The sequence below is a fragment of the Oncorhynchus clarkii genome, chromosome 26 (genome assembly GCF_045791955.1).
Source record: "Oncorhynchus clarkii lewisi isolate Uvic-CL-2024 chromosome 26, UVic_Ocla_1.0, whole genome shotgun sequence".
NCBI lineage: Eukaryota > Metazoa > Chordata > Actinopteri > Salmoniformes > Salmonidae > Oncorhynchus > Oncorhynchus clarkii.
Window position 1 is genome coordinate 19,977,217 of NC_092172.1, and position 19,169 is coordinate 19,996,385.

At 41.1% G+C, this 19,169-nt stretch overlaps 1 protein-coding gene across 3 annotated transcripts; it reads left to right on the forward strand.

The window, feature by feature from the left end:
* The first annotated feature begins 1,658 nt into the window (after positions 1–1,658).
* LOC139384308 (differentially expressed in FDCP 8 homolog) lies at positions 1,659–19,018 on the forward strand. 3 transcript variants are annotated; one of them, XM_071128987.1, is made up of 12 exons: positions 1,659–1,845; positions 4,994–5,119; positions 7,114–7,211; positions 7,578–7,727; positions 9,886–10,027; positions 10,368–10,532; positions 11,015–11,142; positions 11,446–11,559; positions 12,050–12,130; positions 16,623–16,763; positions 16,906–17,015; positions 17,282–19,018. In XM_071128987.1, exons 2-12 carry the CDS (start codon positions 5,008–5,010, stop codon positions 17,373–17,375), a joined length of 1,335 nt encoding a protein of 444 aa, XP_070985088.1. In that variant the 5' UTR covers positions 1,659–1,845; positions 4,994–5,007; the 3' UTR covers positions 17,376–19,018. The 3 variants fall into 3 exon arrangements, with proteins under 3 accessions (XP_070985088.1, XP_070985090.1, XP_070985089.1); XM_071128989.1 differs by having other exon boundaries at positions 1,664–1,845; positions 7,114–7,283; XM_071128988.1 differs by lacking the exons at positions 1,659–1,845; positions 4,994–5,119 and adding an exon at positions 5,744–5,849.
* The last annotated feature ends 151 nt before the right edge of the window (positions 19,019–19,169 follow it).

The window sequence follows — 19,169 nt, forward strand, 5'->3', positions numbered from 1 at the left end:
TTTTTCAGAGTCAGTAGAAAGGCCTCTTTAGTGTCCTAAGTTTTCATAACTGTGACCTTAATTGCCTACCGTCTGTAAGCTGTTAGTGTCTTAACGACCGTGCCACAGGTGCATATTCATTAATTGTTTATGGTTCATTGAAGAAGCATGGGAAACAGTGTTTAAACCCTTTACAATGAAGATCTGTGAAGTTATTTTGATTTTTACAAATGACCTTTGAAAGACAGGGGTCAATAACGTTCCCAAAGTAAACGGGCTATTTTTCAGGACCAGAAAATAGAATTTGCATATAATTGACAGCTTAGGATAGAAAACACTCTAAAGTTTCCAAAACTGTAAAGATATTGTCTGTGAGTATAACAGAACTGATATTGCAGGCAAAAGAATGAGAAAAATCCAATCAGAACGCAGCGGTTTCTAAATAAGAGTCCCTTCCTATGCTTTCCTATTGAGCAGTGAATGGGATATCAACGAGATTCCTTTTTCTATGGCTTCCTTAATGTGTCTAGTATCACAAGACATAGTTTCAGGCTTTTGTTTTGAAAAATGAGCGTGTACAACAACATTGCGTCAGTGTCCACCTGATGGCTCTTTGTGTATTTCTCGAGCAAAAGACAACAGGTAGCCATTTTTCCACCCGGTCTTACTGAAAAAAGCACCCACCAGTAGCACAAGTTCCAGCAGGTATATCTCTCTGGTCACCCCCAAAACCAATTCTTCCTTTGGCCGCCTCTCCTTCCAGTTCTCTGCTGCCAATGACTGGAACGAACTACAAAAATCTCTGAAACTGGAAACACTTATCTCCCTCACTAGGAGGAGCAGCTCACAGATTACTGCACCTGTACATAGCCCATCTATAATTTAGCCCAAACAACTACCTCTCCCTCTACTGTATTTATTTATTTATTTTGCTCCTTTGCACCCCATTATTTATATCTCTACCTTGCACATTCTTCCACTGCAAATCTACCATTCCAGTGTTTTACTCGCCATATTGTATTTACTTCGCCACCATGGCATTTTTTTGCCTTTAACTCCCTTATCTCACCTAATTTGCTCACATTGTATATAGCCTTATTTTTCTACTGTATTATTGACTGTATGTTTGTTTTACTCCATGTATAACTCTGTGTTGTTGTATGTGTCGAACTGCTTTGCTTTATCTTGGCCAGGTCGCAATTGTAAATGAGAACGGTGAAAGGTGAAATAAATCAAAATAAATGGTAGAGGAAAAGTATTTGACACTGTTAGCAAAGTAAAGGCCATATCTAGTTCTATTAACACATAGAGGAGCGATGAGAAGAGCTACTTGAGGAATGGCTCTATAATGACCACCAACACAAAAGCAAGATTTATCTTTTCCTTTCTTGCTCTGGCATTCATGAGCTGACGATGCCCCTGTTGGTTTAAAACAAGCAGATAATGACTGAAAAAGCAATGTCCCAAAGCAATATTCACCAAATGCAATTCAGATTTGTGTAGCTCATTTTTTTGAGGAGTTAAGCCAGAGCTAGTGATACAAGAAACAAAATGCCACGTTATACAGGTTGATTTGTGAATGTTTTATCATGCACGCATGCATCAAGTGCATACCAATACTGCCTGCAAAACACCAGTCATGGTTGCTGTTACATAAACTGCCCGCGAGGTATCGCTGCAGAGCAGTATTCCTGCGCTGACACATCCAGAGAAAACATTGGAATCATTCTGTGTGATGCTGATGACAGAGAACCCAAGAAGGATACAGGATATATTTGCGAATAAAACTGAATGCACGGCGTTTAAAGTGTCCAACGCCAATCATATATACGGATGAAATATTGTTGTTTGGAGGTCGACAATGGGGTAAGTATACCTGTCTAGGGAATGTTAGCTAGCAAGTAGTCTAGCTAGCTAAGCTAACTACAGTTTTGCTAGCTAGCTAGCTAGCTATTAATATTTACAGTGATTTTAGTTTTCATAGCTAACATTGTTGATAACATTGCCGTTTAAAGTTGCTGGCTGCCTGGCTTATGCAAGTCTTCCAATGTTTTAAAACTCGGAACATTCTTACGTGCTACCCTTTCGTTTTGTAGGTAACGTTAGCTACCTAGCTAGTTGAAATACTATTAAATTACTAGATAGATGGCTAATGTCAGAAACCCTTGAAGTTCCAGAATGTAGTGATATGGCAGCCATATTGGTCAGGGAGATATCCAAGACAGTCTAAATTGAATAAACGACAGAGGCATACTCCTGATTTTAGTTATGCAAAAAAATAAAAGTAAGGCATGTGATATCAAAAATGGTTTAATAGAATTATTGTCAAACTAAAATATTGTCATACGACTTGTATACGAATTTTCTGTATAAAACAAAGTCGTGGACTCAGTCACATGACTTTGACTCGAGTCTTGACTCAAGTAACAAATTTGATGACTTGGTAGAAAAGAAAATGACTCGACTTTGACCTGAGATTCATGAATTAAAATTATCTGGCCAGGTTTTATAATGTTTTGTCACTCATTTTGTGGCACAGAGTATACGTGGATTGACTTCCACAAGCAGCCAGCATCGCCCTTGCAAAAAACCTGCAACAGATTGGCTAGTGAAACGCACACGCGGCACTCTGTTTGGACTAGCAAACTGTCAATCATCACAGGTCGGGTGAGCTAGCGAAGCGATTGATGATTTGCTGTGCAACTATACGATCGAGTGCAGCGCAAACGTCTAATTGTAGGAAGAGACGATTGCCATAATAAATAAATATGCAGCTCCAAAAAAATGTGGTGATCAAGAATATTAACGCTTTACTTTGTAAACTTACCAGCAATGGGGCAACAATTATTATCATAGGTCTACTGGTGTTTTGGTATGTAACAATTGCTTGAAATTGGTAATTTACTTATGAAGCTGGCATTTGGAATTTGTTGTTAAAATGTATTATTGTGGCGAAGACGCACCATAGCCTCCTGCGCGGATTTTCACTTGCGCTCTCCAAACGCCTGCCAGTGAAGAACGTTTTTTTCCGGGTGGGTATAATTTGTGGAACGTTCCAACAACTTCGTAAATAACAAGGTTGCCAACAAACAACGCGTACAATGTTGTATAGCGGCAGAATAAAATACCGGGTAGGGACTGGGCTATTTCATTAAGTTTTTCACTCACCGCGTTTTATTCCGAAAAATGTATTTCTGGTAGTCTATGGACAAACATTAAGAATAAGTTACGTGGTGAGTTGATGCCTATTCGGAAGCTAGTTAGCTAGGTGAATTGATCATGCTACTTTGTATGCGTTTGTTGGCAACCTTGTACTTTACGAAGTTTTTGTTACAGATTACTGTTGGAACGTTTTCACAAATTATACCCATCACGTTTTCCTGTTGTTGAAGCGTTTGCTGTTGCTTTCACACGTTGAAATGCATAGGCCATATTAGGTAAATATATATTCCATCGAATACTAAAATAATTGCTAAAGTTTCATAATTCTATCCCCATACCGTTTATTGCAACACGTAGACATTTCTGTTTCTGGTTTGATAAACATACGATCGATACCATTTCATTTAGCCAAACATTCATGTGCACTATACGCATCGCGCGATGTGTATAGTGCATATGAACGTTCGTAAGACTTGAGGTAGAAGTAATGTTTATTTAATTAAATATATGGTTTCCTTTGTCCGTAATTCCCTGATTATGTCCGAGTTCCGTGTATCTGTGTCTTATGTCTGTCATGTTTGCTGTGCGTGAACAAGTGATTGTTCCATGAATGCATGGTGTTGAAATATCATGAATAATCATTAAGTCTGATTTAAGACGGACGTGGAAATGTTCCTTTTACATTTTAGAACCAGTGTATTGGTTGTAATTGCTAATTGTATGGTCTTGCCAAGTGCTTATATAAGGTAGGTCTTCTACCTGTTTGAGCTCCTGTTAGATTCGATTTGCTTTCTCAGGGGGAGGCTGTACAGTCTTGCCCTCTACCTGTGTCTGTTCAGGTAGGACATGTTAAGCCTGATGCAGAGGCTATTGCCGGTGTATATTAGGTAAATCTAATTTGTATATTTTGTATGATATGGCGCTTTCACCATTGGATCACCAAGGTGTAAATAGGTCTACACTCTGAGCATGTTGAGTGTCTTCTGCTGATGTCCTTATGACTGCTGCAAGGTCCCTATTTTACAATTACATAATCAAAATGTGCTGTAGACAAAATAATCCAAAAGTATGTCTGGTAGACCCAATAAATAAAGATTTGTAGTTGAACAAGGTGTTGCATGTATAGTTTTTAATAAAAATAAAAAAAACTTGAGACTTGACTTAAAATTGTGACTGGAATTGACTTGCTCTTAGAATGCATGACTTGTACTTGACTCGAGTCTTGAACCGTTCTACTTGGGACTCGACTTGAGGCTCATCTTGTGACTTGACACTTGCTTGTGACTCGAATAATAGTGACTTGGTTCCACCTCTGATAAAATAGCTTCTAAAATGCATGTAAAATTATAAACTAGTATTTGTGGACATGTTTAGGCTATAAGTCAAAGCAAAAACCGTGACAACCCTCTAAACTATTACTTTTAATGGGAGTCTTGCTTGTTTTCAGACAGTGCGGGTGCTCATCTGAGCTGATCCTGCAGCTCTGATGACTGCTATGGTTATGTGTCTGTGATAATGCATATTACATGTGTCAATATCTGATCCCTACAAGACATCATAACATGGCATATCAACAATGCCTGAGTACCAATTCTCTGTACCCATATCCTCATGCTTATGGTAGCTCACCTTTGTCTATAAAACAGGGAAGATCAACACTCACATTATCAAATACCAAAGCAATAAATGTCAATACAGCCATATTGACTGGATATAAAATATCCACTTTGTCCTTGAGGGAGTGTCAAGTGAGGCTTGGCTCTTGAGGCTTGGCTTGGTGGAACGTAGCCTAGTCCGTGTGTCTCTCGTCCTTCTGGTTCATGACTGACCATGTGTTGTGTGTCTTCCACAGATGTAGCCTGTGAGATGGAATATCATGAGAGACCTGCTTCTTTTCGCCAAGCCCGCCTCAACCCCTTTGACCGGGGGGAGGAGGAGGAGGGCGGACCCCCAGGGGGTAAAACCCCCCCTCAAGATGGTGAGTTTGACTGGCGCGTTGGATAGTAGCTTAGTTCATTGATGGGTCCCAGTATACATGTGAAATGAATTAACACCAGTGCTGAATGTGATTGCCATGTGATGAGAAGAGAATGCAGAGGCAGATTCTGTGTGTTTTGCTCATCTCAGCAAAGGCCTGGAGAATGGATGGGCCGACAACTTGATGACACTGCAGCAGTAGTGCAGTAGCCTGGTGTGAAGTCAGTTCATGTTGTCTGTGCAGCCAGGCTGCATCTGCAAGATTAGAGCTGCAACCTGTACCAGAGCAAGCATTGTTTGCAGAACTATAGTCTGCAAGAGATGGAACAATCGATACATTTTGAAATGATGTGACTGACTGACTACAGCTGAACAACAGCATAGACTGAAAGAGGAAGAAGGCTGCTGTTTTTTCCATCTCTGTTGCTTAATATCTGATTTAGTACCAATCTTGCAACAGCGCCCTAACCATTATGAGCTCTTCAACAACACCAACTGACCCTGGATCTGTAGTTGTGGGCCAAAAGTAATGAGAGGAACTGAGACAGGAGCATTAGGTAGTACTGTGGTTCAGAACGATTCCTGTAATCATATGCCTACACTTAGCTCAGTTCACTAGAACACTGCCTAGGCTTCAGCTGCATCTGTCTGCCTCTCCAGCTCTCTCTGGCAGCCAGCGACTCAGGATATCTTGTCTCTCGCTACCATGATGTCATCTGAGGTGTATGCAGGTACAAACAATATGCAGGCCTAGATAGGGAGATTAGCTATGGGTTTACTTGATACAGGCTAACTTGAGACTACCTGCTGAATGTTGTTTGTTTGAAATTATATGTTCTGGCTTTAGGTCTATCTGATGAACTAGTCAATTGTTAGACACCCAAAATGCTTCTTGCCGAGGGTAGACATCTGTTTGTGGTCCAGGCTAACTGTTGATGCAATTGCAAATGTCATGTAGCATCTCTGTATTTTCATTATATATATATATATATATATATATATATATATATATTTATTTTATGATGATAGGAGGGGAATCTTGTCCCTCTGGATCTTTAGGCCTAATTGATCGGTTTCTTACTGTGTTGAGGCGTCTGTTACAGCCAAAAGTAAAAGCTTTGGGAAGCAGCTTTTTATCAGGAAGTGGTCTTTGGAGATGTAGAAGCTTAGAGTTTCAAAGAGGCTAGCCCTCAGCCAATATCTTGTACTGTGTACCCTGGCACAAAACCTCACAAAATGGCTTAAAGCCTCTCTCTGGTTCCTCTAAGGCTTTAAATATTTGATCCGTTTACATGCCGCCAAGCTACCAGCACTCCCTTTGATTTAATGCCTGAAGAGCTGAACTGTGTATGCTCTGGTGCTGAAATTGGGAGCCGAGCTAAACCAAGGAGAACTTTCTTTATCATATTGTCAGAATGCTTTGATCTGTGTGATTAGGCTGATAATACAGAAATCCACATTTGAGTTGGTGTCAGAGAATAAAGCTCCTATCTGCCATGACTTGCCTTTGTACTATAATTCTAAATTCTTTGTTGTCAAACCCTTTAATGAAGTAGCATAAACGTGTCCCAAATAATTTTACGAAGAAGAATACGATTATTGCAAATCAGGGACGATAGCCTTTGTTAAATCCAATAGGTGAGGTGGAAATTGTGGGAGCGTAAACTAATGTCTGGCCCACATCCGTACAGTGGGACTGTTAGGTTAACCATATCTTCCTGTTAATCTTGAGGCTGTATAGCCTTAAGTCTGTTACCTAGCAACCTTTAGCACTTCAAAGGCAGTAGTCCTTCCCTGTTTCCCTCTGGTTTTAAACAGAGCACGTATTTGTATAAAAACAGTATCTTGTGACTGCTTTATCCACTCAGAGGGTGAAACTCCTTTTAGACAAATGTGTGTTCTGTAAAAGGTTGTGTCTGTGTGTGTGTGTGTGTGTGTGTGTGTGAGAGAGAGAGAGAACAATGCTTACAGTACTTCTTGTCTGTCTTTCCTCAGAGCTGAGACCTGAGCTCTTCTCCTCTGAGAGCCGAAGCCAGACTTTGGACCGAGCCATGGACCTGGGACTGGCAGAGGACCACTTCTCTCGACCTGTCGTAAGGACAATCCTTATACGGCCATTTTGGATGTTGGTGAACCACTGACCAGTCGGTGTGGTTGCATGAAAAGTAATTCATATTGAAAACACGACTGTGATGGATACATTTGTCTATGTGCAGTTTAAATGGCAATCAGTATGTGCCCGTGTTTGCCCATGCATGGACTTACAGTGGGGCAAAAAAGTATTTAGTCAGCCACCAATTGTGCAAGTTCTCCCACTTAAAAAGATGAGAGGCCTGTAATTTTCATCATAAGTACACTTCAACTATGACCGACAAAATGAGAAAAAAAAATCCAGAAAATCACATTCTCTGATTTTTTTATTAATTTATTTGCAAATTATGATGGATGTCCCCGTGTAGGGCTCGTTTGTAGCGTTGGACATTGAGCAGCTAAAGATGGCCATAGAGGAGTGTAAGAGATTAATCCTGGAGCTGCCTGAGCATTCAGAGAGACAGAAGGACACTGTGGTCAAACTGATCCACCTACGCCTCAAACTACAGGAGCTCAAGGTAAGACCAGAGGGGAGGCTGGAGGGAAGTATTGAACTACCAAGAGACCATGAGTTAAGGGGGTAAGAAATTAGTCATGGGAGGTAGATGGCAAGAAGGTAGTTGTATTTACGTAGAAGAGTCGACCAACTTAAAAAAAAATAAAAAAATAAAAACTGTTTTCAGAGCACTTGTGAACTGTGTATGCATGAAAACCATTCACAAATCATTCACTACCTCTTGAAATGTCAATACAATATTAGTGTGTAACATACAGTGCCTTCAGAAAGTGGTCACACCCCTTGACTTTTTCCACATTTTGTTGTTTTACAGCCTAAATTTTAAATGTATTAAATTGAGATGTTGTGTCACTGGCCTACTACACACAATACCCAATAATGTCAGTGGAATTATGTTTTTAGAAATGTTTACAAATGAATTAAAAATGAAAAGCTGAAATGTCTTGAGTCCATAAGTATTCAACCCCTTTGTTATGGCAAGCCTAAATAAGTTCAGGAGTAAACATTTTCTTAACAAGTCACAAGTTGCATGGACTCAATAATAGTGTGCAATAATCGTGTTTAACATAATTGTTTTAAATGACTACCTTATCTCTGTACCCCACACTCACAATTAACTGTAAGGTCCCTCCTCAGTCGAGCAATGAATTTCAAACACCGATTCAACCACAAAGACCAGGGAGGTTTTCCAATGCCTTGCAAAGAAGGGCACATATTGGTAAAAAAAAATAATTAAAAAAAGACATTGAAATATCCCTTTGAGCATGGTAAACTTATTAATTACACTTTGGATGGCATTTCAATACACTCAGTCACTACAATGATACAGGTGCCCTTCCTAACTCTGTTGCCGAGGAGGAAGGAGACCGCTCAGGGATTTCACCATTAGGCCAATGGTGACTTTAAAACAGTTACAGAGTTTAAAGGCTGTGATAGGAGTAAACTGAAGATGGATCAACAACATTGTAGCTACTCTACAGTACAAACCTAAATGCCAGAGTGAAAAGAAGGATGCCTGTACAGAATAAGAATATTCCAAAACATGCATCCTGTTTGCAGTAAGGCACTAAAGTAAAACTGCAAAAGATGTGGCTAAGAAATTGACTTCATGTCCAGAATACAAAGTGTTATGTTTGGGGCAAACACATCACTGAATACCCATCTATATATTTTCAATCATGGTGGTGGCTGCATCATGTTATGGGTATGCTTGTCATCGGCAAGGACTAGTGAGTTTTATTCAGGATAAAAATAAACGCTATAGAGCTAAGCACAGGCAATATCCTAGAGGAAAACCTTGTTCAGTCTGCTTTCCAACAGACTGGGAGACAAATTCACCTTTCAGCTGGATAATAACCTAACGCACAAGGCTAAATATACACTGGATTATCTTACCAAGATGACATTGAATGTTCCTGAGTGGCCTAGTTAGATTTAAGCTGATTTAAGTCAAAACTATGGCAAGACTTGAAAATGGCTGTCTAGCGATGATCAACAACCAACTTTATAGAGCTTGAAGAATTTTAAAAAGATTGTACAATCCAGGTTGCAAAGTGCTTAGACTTACCTGAAAAGACTCACAGCTGTCATCACTGCAAAAGGTCATTCTAACATGTATTGACTCAGGGGTCTGAATACTTATGTAAATGAGATATTTCTGTATTTCGGTTTTCAAAATATTTGCAAAACTTTGTAAAAGCATGTTTTCACTTTCTCATTATGGGGTATTGTCTTTAGATGGGTGAGAGAGGAGAAATCAATTTAATACATTTTTCATTCAGGCTGTAACAACAAAATGTGGAATAAGTCAAGGGGTATGAATACCTTCTGAAGGCACTGTAAGTCTTGTTTTGGTCTTCGTGTCCCTGTTTCCTCATTTTATGTCAGACTCTCTCTGTGGTTGTGTCACATCTAACTTAAAAAAGAACATGTGAAACCACCCCTTATAGCTCATGAAGTGTCTGGATTCTGCTGGGATTGCCTGAATTGTTTTAAATATGGGTTGTTTTGGTGTCATTCACACACTGAGAATGAGTGGGTTGAAAGTGCTGCAGTGAACTTGTTCAGTTGATTAATAACAGACTGTAGTGTAGGCCTCTGACACAATGCTGTGCTCTTGTGCTGGGTTCTGATTGGCTCTGCTCCTTGTCACTCAACAGGACCCTGAAGAGGATGAGCCAAACCTGAGGGTGCTGTTGGAGCATCGTTTCTCCAAGGAGAAGAGCAAGAGTGTGAAACAGACGTGTGACAAGTGCAGCACTATCATCTGGGGCCTCATCCAGACCTGGTACACCTGCACAGGTAAGAGTGCATTAAAACTAAGCCAAAATGTTCTCAGTGGTAAAACCTCATGGACACTGAACGGTTGCAGCTGTATGGCTGAATTTGGGTAAACATATAAAAGAGAGAGCATTGCTAAGCAACCAAAACTGAATAGCGCTCAGTTGCTAGGCAACACTGCCCTCTTGAGGCCTTCTATTGGTCGACGTTGGCCCTGATGAATTAATTGAGTTGGAGAGAGAGATTGAATGAATTGGTGTACTGTATGGCCAACTTTCTCTCCAAAATCTTAAGTCATATATTGAATTTTAAAACAGTAGTTAGCTGTTGACTAATCTCTGTCTCCCTGTTCCTCTCGCAGGTTGTTACTACCGTTGCCATAGCAAGTGCTTGAACCTCATCAACAAGCCCTGTGTGAGGTCAAAGGTCAGCCACAAGTCAGAGTATGAGCTCAGCATCTGCCCAGAGATCGGGCTGGACCGGCAGGACTACCGCTGTGCCGAGTGCCGCACGCCTGTGTCACTAAGTGAGTGTTCAGCCTTTATGAGACTGACTTGATAGCCAATTAGCAGTCAGCACAAATTGAAATATATGAGCATGATGTCTATGGACCCTTGTTGTTTTAACACAATCACAGTTCTAAAAGCAATGCCTAACCTCTGGGTCAATGGGCTGTGTGGACATTCTTCTCCTCTCACAGACTGTGACTAAACCTACTGTACTGTACAAGGTAAACCTGGAGCCCAATAAGTCTTAGTGTTCCTCTGTGGGGATCTAAAGAGATTTAGCTAGAGCATTTACTACAACTCAGCATAGCTGAGAATGACTATCTCATTAAGCATTTAATTATGTTGTGATTAGGAAAATATTTGTTCTGTTGTGTGACAGTGTTAGTTGCATGATCAGTGAGTTGTGTGTGTGACTGTGAGAGTTGCATGATCAGTGAGTTGTGTGGCGTGGCGTTATAATCACTCACGGAGCCCCATGCTGCACTGTGTTGTCCTGTAGGGGGCGTGCCCAGCGAGGCCAGGCAGTGTGACTACACGGGCCAGTACTACTGCAGCACCTGCCACTGGAATGACACCGCTGTCATCCCTGCACGCGTCATCCACAACTGGGAGTTTGAGCCACGCAAGGTACCAAAGAGAGATGCTAATAGCACACTGTTTTTCACACAGCGAGGCACTTCAACAAACTCTACATTATATTACATGATGAGCAGCTGGTAAGAGAATGCACCGCTGTTTCCTTTGGTGACCGTGTAATGGATAAAAATCACTGAAGAACCAGGCCTGAAGCCAGGAATAATAATGTTGAGAGCATAGAACCCTATCACAGTGAATCACATGGAGACAGAACACATTAAAACACTGTTTTCTTAATGTCTGTTGCATTCTGTGCAGTTCTATCTCTAACAGTGTCCCCTGCTCTCTGGTCAGGTATGTCGTTCCTCCATGCGTTACCTGGCCCTGATGTTACCTCGGCCTGTATTGAAACTGAGGGAGATCAACCCACTGCTCTTCAACTTTGTGGAGGAACTAGTGGAGATCAGGGTAGGTGACATATCAGCAACAGGGATTATTTTTGTGCCATAAATTCAATAAAATGTGTTTTTGTCTTTTTGTACAGTTTTTGTTTTGCCCTCTATTTCCACTCCATATAAACTGGGATGAAGTCTGGGTTTGCTATAGAACTTGTTTTGGGAGCTCTTCCTTGTCTGTACTATCAAACAGTAGACCAGGCTTTTGTTTTCAGGAGATTCTCACCAGTCAGCAGTTCAATTTGTGCCAGTGTGTTTTGTGGTGAGGGATTAGAATACTGAGGGAGGTAGACAGCTGTTTCTGTCATTGGGCAGATTGTTGGGCCAGAGAAGGAAAAACACTTGCTTATGGTATATATAAGAAAATAGTTCCATGAAATTAGAAATATGGGGTGGGGTGCACATTCAAAAGCGATTTCCCAAAGAACATGTTGTGTCTGACATTGGCCTATGGAATCAGGGTGTGACTGATGGCTTGTGTGTGAATGTGTTCCTCCCTGCAGAAGCTCCGTCAGGACATCCTACTGATGAAGCCCTACTTCATCACCTGTAAGGAGGCCATGGAGGCACGGCTGCTACTGCAGGTCAGCAACATCCCCGCAATATCAACACATCATCCCAACACCCCCACAACATCATAAAGGGCATTGCATTTGTGTCCAGTGCCTTGCATAAAGGTCTTGCAGCAGTATTTATTTTTAAACAACCCAGAGGAACCAATTTTTGCTGAGGCCATGGCTGATAGTATGGGCTGCAACAGCGCCACCCTCTGGCCTTTTATTAATAACATACTGATATAAGAATCAAATCAAGTTTAAATGATCACATGCTTCGTAAACAACAGATGTAGACTAAGTAAAATGCTTACTTATGGGCCCTTCCCAACAATGCAGAATACAATAAAGAAAAATAAATAAATATATATACACACACTACCAGTCAAAAGTTTTAGAACACCTACTCATTCAAAGGTTTTTCTTTATTTTTACTATTTTCTACATTGTAGAATAATAGTGAAGACATCAAAACTATGAAATAGTACATATGGAATCATGTAGTAACCAAAGTGTTATATAAAATGTATTTATTTGTTTTTGAGATTGTTCAAATAGCCACCATTTGCCTTGATGACAACATTGCACACTCTTGGCTTTCTCTCAACCAGCTTGACCTGGAATGCTTATCCAACAGTCTTGAAGGAGTTCCCACATATGCTGAGCATTTGTCTGCAGCTTTTCCTTCACTCTGCGGTCCGACTCATCCAAAACCAGCTCAATATGGTTGAGGTCGGGGGGGGGGTGTGGATGCCAGGTCATCTGATGCAGCACTCTATCACTCTAATTATAGGTCAAGCAGTCCTTACACAGCCTGAAGAGTCATTGTCCTGTTGTAAAACAAATGATCGTCTCACTGAGCCCAAACCAGATGGGATGGTGTATCGCTGCAGAATGCTGTGATAGTCATGCTCGTTCACCCACACCACGTCTCACAAAGACACGGCGGTTAGGACCAATAATCTCCAATTTGGACTCATCAGACCAAAGTACACATTTTTACCGGTCTAATTTCCATTGCTTGTGTTTCTTGGCCCAAGCAAGTCTCTTCTTCTTTTCAGTGTCCTTTAGTAGTGGTTTCTTTGTCGAAATTAGACCATGAAGGCCTGATTCACGCAGTCTCCTCTGAACAGTTGATGTTGAGATATGTCCGTTACTTGAACTCTGAAGCATTTATTTTGGCTGGTAATGAAATTATCCTCAGTGTCTTCCATTCCTGTGGCGGTCCTCATGAGAGCCAGTTTCATCATAGCGCTTGATGGGTTTTGCGACTGCACTTGAAGAAACTTTCAAAGTTCTTGAAATGTTCTGTATTGACTGCCCTTCATGTCTTCAGTAATGAACTGTCATTTCTCTTTGCTTATTTGAGCTGTTCTTGCCATAATATAGACTTGTTTTTTTTTACCAAATATGGCTGTTTTCTGTATACCCCCTACCTTGTTACATGCATTCCAGGTGACTACCTCATGAAGCTGGTTTAGAGAATGCCAAGAATGTGCAAAGCTGTCAAGGCAAAGGGTGGCTATTTGAAGAATCTCAAATATTAAATATATTTAGATTTTTTTTTAACCCTTTTTAGGTACTACATGATTCCATATGTGTTATTTCATAGTGTTGATGTCCTCACTATTATTCTACAAAGTAGAAAAAATAAAGAAAAACCCTTGAATAAGTAGGTGTGTCCAAACTTTTGACTGGTAATGTACATGTTTATAATAATAGAAAAAAAACTATTAACACAAGGAATAAGTGCACGATGAGCAATTATAGATTGGCTATAAATACTGAACAAAAACATAAAGGGAACATGTAAAGTGTTCCCATGTTTCATGATCCCAGAAATTGTCCATGTGCACAAAAAGCATATTTCTCTCAAATGCTTTTGCACAAATGTGTTAGTGAGTATTTTTTTTTTGCCAAGTTAATCCATCCACCTGACCGGTGTGGCATTATCAAGAAGCTGATTATTACACAGGTGCACCTTGTGCTGGTGATGATAAAAGGCCACTTTAAAATGTGCAGTTTTGTCACAAAACACAATGCCACAGATGTCTCAAGTTTTGAGGGAGTGTGCAGTTGGCATGCTGACAGCAGGAATGTCACCCCAGAGCTGTTGCCAGAGAATTTAATGTTAATTTCTCTACAATAAGCCATCGTTTTAGAGAATATGTCCAACTGGCCTCACAACTGCAGACCACATGTAACTTTGCCAGCCCTGGACCTCCATCTGCGCAATCATCTGAGACCAGCCATCCAGACAACTGATGAAACTGTGGGTTTGCACAACCGAAGAATTTCTGCACAAACTCTCATGAAACCATCTCAGGGAAGCTCACCTGTGTGCTCGCCGTCTTCACCGGGTTCTTGACCTGATTGCAGTTTGGCATCGTAACCGACTTCGATAGCCACTGGCATGCTGGAGAAGTGTGCTTTTCACAGATGAATCCCGGTTTCAACTGTACCGGGCAGATTGCAGACAGTGTGTATGGCGTCGATTGGGTGAGTGGTTTGCTGGTGGGGTTATGGTATGGGAAGGCATAAGCTATGGACAACATTTTCCAGTTCTTCATGGCCTGCATACTCACCAGACATTTAGCCTGTTTGGGATGCTCTGGTATGACGTGTACAACAGCATGTTCCAGTTCCTGCCAATATCCAATGTTTTTCGCACAGCCATGAACTGATTTCTTTATGTACTTTAACTCAGTAAAACATTTGAAATTGTAGCATTTTATGTTTTTAGATTTTTGTTCAGTGTAATGTGGATTACAGAGTCGATGTTCAAGGGTACGGGGAAATGGAAGTAGATATGTACATATAAACTCAACAGAAAAAGAGACGTCCTCTCACTGTCAACTGGTGTTTATTTTCAGCGAACTTAATTAACGTGTAAATATTTATATGAACATGAGATTCAAAAACTGAGACATAAACTGAACAAGTTCCACAGACATGTGACTAACAGAAATGGAAAAATGTGTCCCTGAACAAAGAGGGATCAAAATCAAAAGTAACAGCCAGTACCTGGTGTGGTCACCAGCTGCATTAAGTACTGCAGTGCATCTCCTCCTCATGGACTGCACCAGATTTGCCAGTTCTTGCTGTGAGATGTTACCCCACTCTTCCACCAAGGCACTTGCAAGTTCCCAGACATTTCTGGGGGGGAACGGACCTAGCCCTCACCCTCCGATCCAACAGGTCCCAGATGTGCTCAATGGGATTGAGATACAGGCTCTTCGCTGGCCATGGCAGAACACTGACATTCCTGTTTTGCAGAAAATCACTCACAGAATGAGCAGTATGGCTGGTTGCATTGCCATGCTGGAGGGTCATGTCAGGATGAGCCTGCAGGAAGGGTACCACATGAGGAAGGAGGATGTCTTCCCTGTAACGCACAGCATTGAGATTGCCTGCAATGACAACAAGCTCAGTCCAATGATGCTGTGACACACCGCCCCAGACCGTGACGACCCTCCACCTCCAAATCGATCCCGCTCCAGAGTACAGGCCTCGGTTTAACACTCATTTCTTCGAAGATAAACATGAATCCGACCATCACCCCTGGTGAGATAAAACCGCGACTCGTCAGTGGTCGCACTTTTTGCCAGTCCTGTCTGGTCCAGCGATGGTGTCCGTCCTGTCTCCCTGTAATGCTGTCTTAGGCGTCTCACAGTACCGACATGGCAATTTATTACCCTGGCCACGTCTGCAGTCCTCATGCATCCTTGCAGCATGCCTAAGGCACGTTCACGCAGATGTACAGGGACCCTGGGCATCTTTCTTTAGTGTTTTTCAGTCAGTAGAAAGGTCTCTTAAGTGTCCTAAGATTTCAGAACTGTGACCTTAAATTGCCTACCGTCTGTAAGCTGTTAAGACACTAATGACTGTTCCACAGGTGCATGTTCATTAATTGTTTATGGTTCATTGAACAAGCATGGGAAACAGTGTATAAACCCTTTGACAATGAAGATCTGTGAAGTTATTTGGACTTTTACAAATTACCTTTGAAAGACAGGGTCCTGAAAAAGGGAAGTTTTTTTTTGTTGCTGAGTTTAGGTAGGGGTAATGGTCTTGGTAATGCTAGGCCACAAATGTCAATATGCAAGTTATGTGAGTTAATGGGTGACCTCGATGTTATACAGCTACTGTACATTCTGACATGCATACAGTCGTATGTAGGATTAGTTGTGAGCAGTTATGGTATATGATACATACAGCACCAGAGGAGATTATTCTAGTTCATATGTAAATGTAAAAATACATTTAAAAGTGTTAGAAAATATTGTCCCAAGTAAGGGTTTGTTTTTACAGTGAAAGGGGCTCAAATTTCACACAATGCTTTTAGTTATTACATTCTGTTAATTAACATTCAGTTGGTCAGTTAACCTAATTTAATTGATATGGAAATGTTTCAGCTCTGTCTCTCTCTCTCTCTCTCTATATATATATATGTATGTATGTATGTATGTATGTATGTATGTATGTATATTTATTTTTATTTGAATGTCCCTTCTCCTCTTAGCTCCATGATCGCCAGCACTTTGTGGAGAACAATGACATGTACTCACTGCAGGATTTGATTGACATCTCTAGTGGCAGACTCAGCTGCTCTCTCACAGAGATCCACACTACCTTTGCCAAGCACATCAAACTGGACTGTGACGTGAGTTGTATACAGTACTTGTCTGTCACAAAGTTGAGGAAGAACCCGACTCATTCTGGGGAGAACCAATGGAGCAGGCAGATGTTTTACTGAGCTGTAGAGACCTGTGATACTGACCTGTGCCCTGTCTTTTGCCCTCCAGCGGTGCCAAGCCAAAGGCTTTATGTGTGAGCTGTGTAAGGAGGGAGACATCCTGTTCCCGTTTGACAGCCACACCTCAGTGTGCCACGACTGCTCTGCTGTCTTCCACAGGTCAGTGGACACCAGAGGAGGCTGATTGGAGGAGCTATAGGAAGACGAGCCCATTGTAATGAATGGAACACATCATACATATGGAAACCACATGTTCGACTCTGTTGCACTTATTCCATTCCAGCCATTACATTGAGCCATTCCTCCTATAGCGCCTCCCACCAGCCTCCACTGGCAGACACATTTATAAGACATATGTAGTGTTCATCTATAATATCAGTGATTGGCTGACACTTGGATATTTCCTGTGTGCTGTTTCTCTTTAGGGACTGTTTCTATGACAATTCCACAACTTGCCCGAAATGTGCCCGGATGACCGAACGCAAGCACGACGATCCGCCGTATCCGAGAGACACGTAGCCCTGTCGATCTAACCCTGTCGATCTAACCCTGTCGATCTGTCACTGTGACTGACCACCTGTAGGAGCGACCATGGCACTTTTTCTTATGTTGAGGACCATCAAGACGTTTTTCTGACACAAACATGACTAGCTTTCCCTCTTGCTCTCTCTCTCTTTTTTTGTGGGGGATGTTTTCAAGTTACTTTGTTCCAGTTCAGTGGACTACGGAAGATGGTAGCAAGATACTAGAGTTTTATATGATCCAGTAATGAAGTGTTATACTCTGAGACTGGCTGCATTGTATAGCCCACAGAAACACTAAGCCAATGTTGTTCGGTATGTGTGTTACTGTGTGAGAGTACTGTATGGACATCATGTTGCAGGCATGAATTGCAATGTGGGTCACATAACTGTCTTTACCTCTTAACAATCTATATCTTTAACTACCCTGAAGTAGGTGTTAAATTCCAAATTCATCTTAACAAATAAATTTAACAAAAACTACCATTCACCTACAGGCCTTAACTGGCATTGATAACAAGAGCCAGGTATTTCTAGTGAGGTTAGGTCATAGTTCTTCAAAACTACTTCCCTAGGGGCATAAGGTATTTCACCCCCCTGTTGTGAAACAATGTGTTACGTGATGGACAAGGACACTAAAATTGGTTTTGATTATTTGTTTGAACACCACAAAAATGATTTGCCTGAAACACTTGAGAAGAGAACATGTGGTTTTATGTTATGTTCCCTAAGGGGAACTTTAACGCAGTACTTTTTCACAGTAGAATTATTGGGCAGTCATGTAAACAATGTCAAGAGGGTAATGTCAAGGAGAGCTAATTATGATGTGCTGATTAACTATATCTTAATTTGACATTGTGTACTGAAATGTTTGGAAATCTAGTTGAACACTGTGCATTTACCCATTGATCAAGTCATCTATTTAACAGTATTGTTGTGGGGTGGTTTGCAGCCCGCCTCAAAGTATGGCACATTCCTTGAGCTGACCAATGATACTTCTCGACACATGAGCGTGTAAATGTTTATGTTGACAAATTATTTGTTTTAAAATAATGCGTGTTTGGCTGTGTTATGTTTTTCTCTGCATAATGTTCTTGATAACATGCAAGTGTAATGTTCCATGTGTTAGTGAAAATCCAGATATAAACATGAATTGTAAGGTCATGTGACATTAAGCATGAATAATGTATTATTGAATTCTGTTGTGAGGAGTTGTTTTAGCTGACACTGGCAGCCTTTGCCAATGTAGCCCTTGGCTCCAGGCCTGTGGCAGAGGCTAATGCAAATATTACTATGGGCCGTGCCCATACTAAATGCTGTTTTGAACAGTGTACCAACAGTAAACTGTATATAAAGATTGTTTCTGCCTGATCATCGTGGAAAATGTGACCAGTGAATGAAGAGATTCAATTATCTGGCCCGGGTTACCCTGGTGGCAGGAGTTTGGGCAGGTGTGCGTTCGTTTTGGAACCAGGCTGCCTCCTTGGGGTGAGCCAGGTGGTTCAAAGCCCACGGTGAAGTAGGCTCCAAAGAAAAGTGACAGCCTCGGCTAGATCAATCACGTGGAGTAAAGAGTATGATTCGGTATTTTCACATGCACAAGTGATTATTTATTTTTTAAATAAAAATGCTTTATCTGCCTTCCCATCTCAATGAAAACTAGTTCGAAAATTCGAACATATGTGTTATGGACAGGAAATGTACATTTAGTTAATAGAACGCCCTCATTTTCATAAGCTTCACTTATTGTTGTTATCGTTCCACGCATTTTGACCAATCGCAATGGAGCGGT